Here is a 1,560-nt window from a genome sequence, read left to right as displayed (position 1 = left end):
GCCTTTTGAACACACCGTCCTTGACGCGCTCGTTACAATTTGCAACTTTTCCCCCTGGATGCCTTTTCTTTTCTTCACCACCGGAGTCACGGCAGCCCCCACGCCGCGACGCCAGGCGCCCCACATCGTCCTCTGCGCAAACTGGTCGAGGGAGGAGAAAATATGTTTGCTCCCGCCCTCCCTCTTTTTCTCACGCAAAACAGTCCCAACTTCTTTACAAAAAGGCGATGCCAAAAAGAAGGGAAAAGCAACAAAAACATAACGACCTCGCTGATTGCTGGCTTATTTTTTTTACATTTGAAGCCGTCCCCCAACGCTCCCTATTAACAGGAGCTGTCAAGGAAAAAAGAGCGATAAAAATCAAAATAGAAGGCACAAACGCATATAATACACAATAAAGACGGAAATTAAAAAGCAAAAAAAAAGGCTGCTAGAGGGGCTCAGAGTACTGTGGCGCCTTGCGTGCTGCCAGCCACTGCCGCACATGCCGCCTCCCCTTGCAAGTGTGTTCGGCAGCGGGAGGGCCCACTGCCAGACGGCGGAGATCAGCCGCGGAGTGAGCGGCCAAAGCAGCGCCGCACCGGCACCGTAAATGTCCCTCACCTTGTCGCCGAGCATGCATCGTGCATACTGTTCAATTTGATATAGGCCAGCGACACACACACATGCGCCAGAAGAAGCGCGTCAGCTGCAGGCCGTGACGCGAACAAAAGGCACCGCAGCGATCAGAATGACGAAAACACAGAAGAAGATAAGGAAGAATATGTTTGTGGCACTTCCCTCCCAAAGAGTCATCGAACGGTCTTCCGGCACAGCTGCCGAAGCCACTCCATTTCACGGTGCACCGAGCACAAGGAACCACCCAGCAGAGAGACTGACACACGCAAAGACAAATGTGCGGTGTGGGCCCATCGCAAAGGCACGTCCTCACTCCACGGCACGGCCCACCAATTCCTTCGCGTGCCTTCTTCGCGCCCTCCCATTGGGCTGTGCCTCGGGCACACCGCCGGCAACTGGCCCCTTCGACGAGGCGTTTTTTGCGAACTGGCGTGTCGCGGCGCCAGACGGTGGTCGGGCCATCCCCCAATAAAAATGAAAAGTGCCGTTGCCGCAAAGGAAGAAGTAAAATCCAGCACACACCGCCGCCGAGGCAACGCCTTCCAGCTGCGGCCCTGACCCCACAAGGAGCACGCCCCGCAGGAATCGAGGAACGAGAATTTGCCAAAGCAGCCAATCGGCCCCAAGATCCCCCCAGACCGGGTTTTTGCGGGAATAGCGTGCATTACAACAGTAACCGGCAGCGCGGTGCAAAGGCGCACACCGCCGAAAACAAAAAAAACAGGAACCGCAAACACGTACACGCCGGCAAAATACACTACTTTGTGTGTGTGGAGCCCATGAGTGGGAAACTCATTGATGGAAAAGCTTCTCCCAAAAAACAAACAAGCAAACCGGCCGCAGTTGTGGCGCTGGACCAAGTAAAAAGCGAAGGCTGCGAGAACAGTCAGAGTCGTCAAGGCAGCGCCTCCCACTAGTGCACGCCTCAATTGATACGGGGTC

General features: G+C 55.1%; 1 protein-coding gene across 1 annotated transcript; it reads right to left on the bottom strand.

The window, feature by feature from the left end:
• Positions 1-791: 791 nt before the first annotated feature.
• Positions 792-1,560, bottom strand: Tco025E_10013 (uncharacterized protein; the record flags this gene model as incomplete). Its single annotated transcript, XM_029376806.1, has 1 exon — positions 792-1,560. A coding segment is annotated over one exon (769 nt), but the record flags the coding sequence as incomplete, so codon positions are not given.

This window comes from Trypanosoma conorhini (assembly GCF_003719485.1).
Source record: "Trypanosoma conorhini strain 025E chromosome Unknown Tco_14.4_contig_01411, whole genome shotgun sequence".
Lineage (NCBI taxonomy): Eukaryota > Euglenozoa > Kinetoplastea > Trypanosomatida > Trypanosomatidae > Trypanosoma > Trypanosoma conorhini.
Note: the sequence above shows the minus strand (reverse complement) of the source record. Positions and strands in the feature narration are given on the sequence as shown.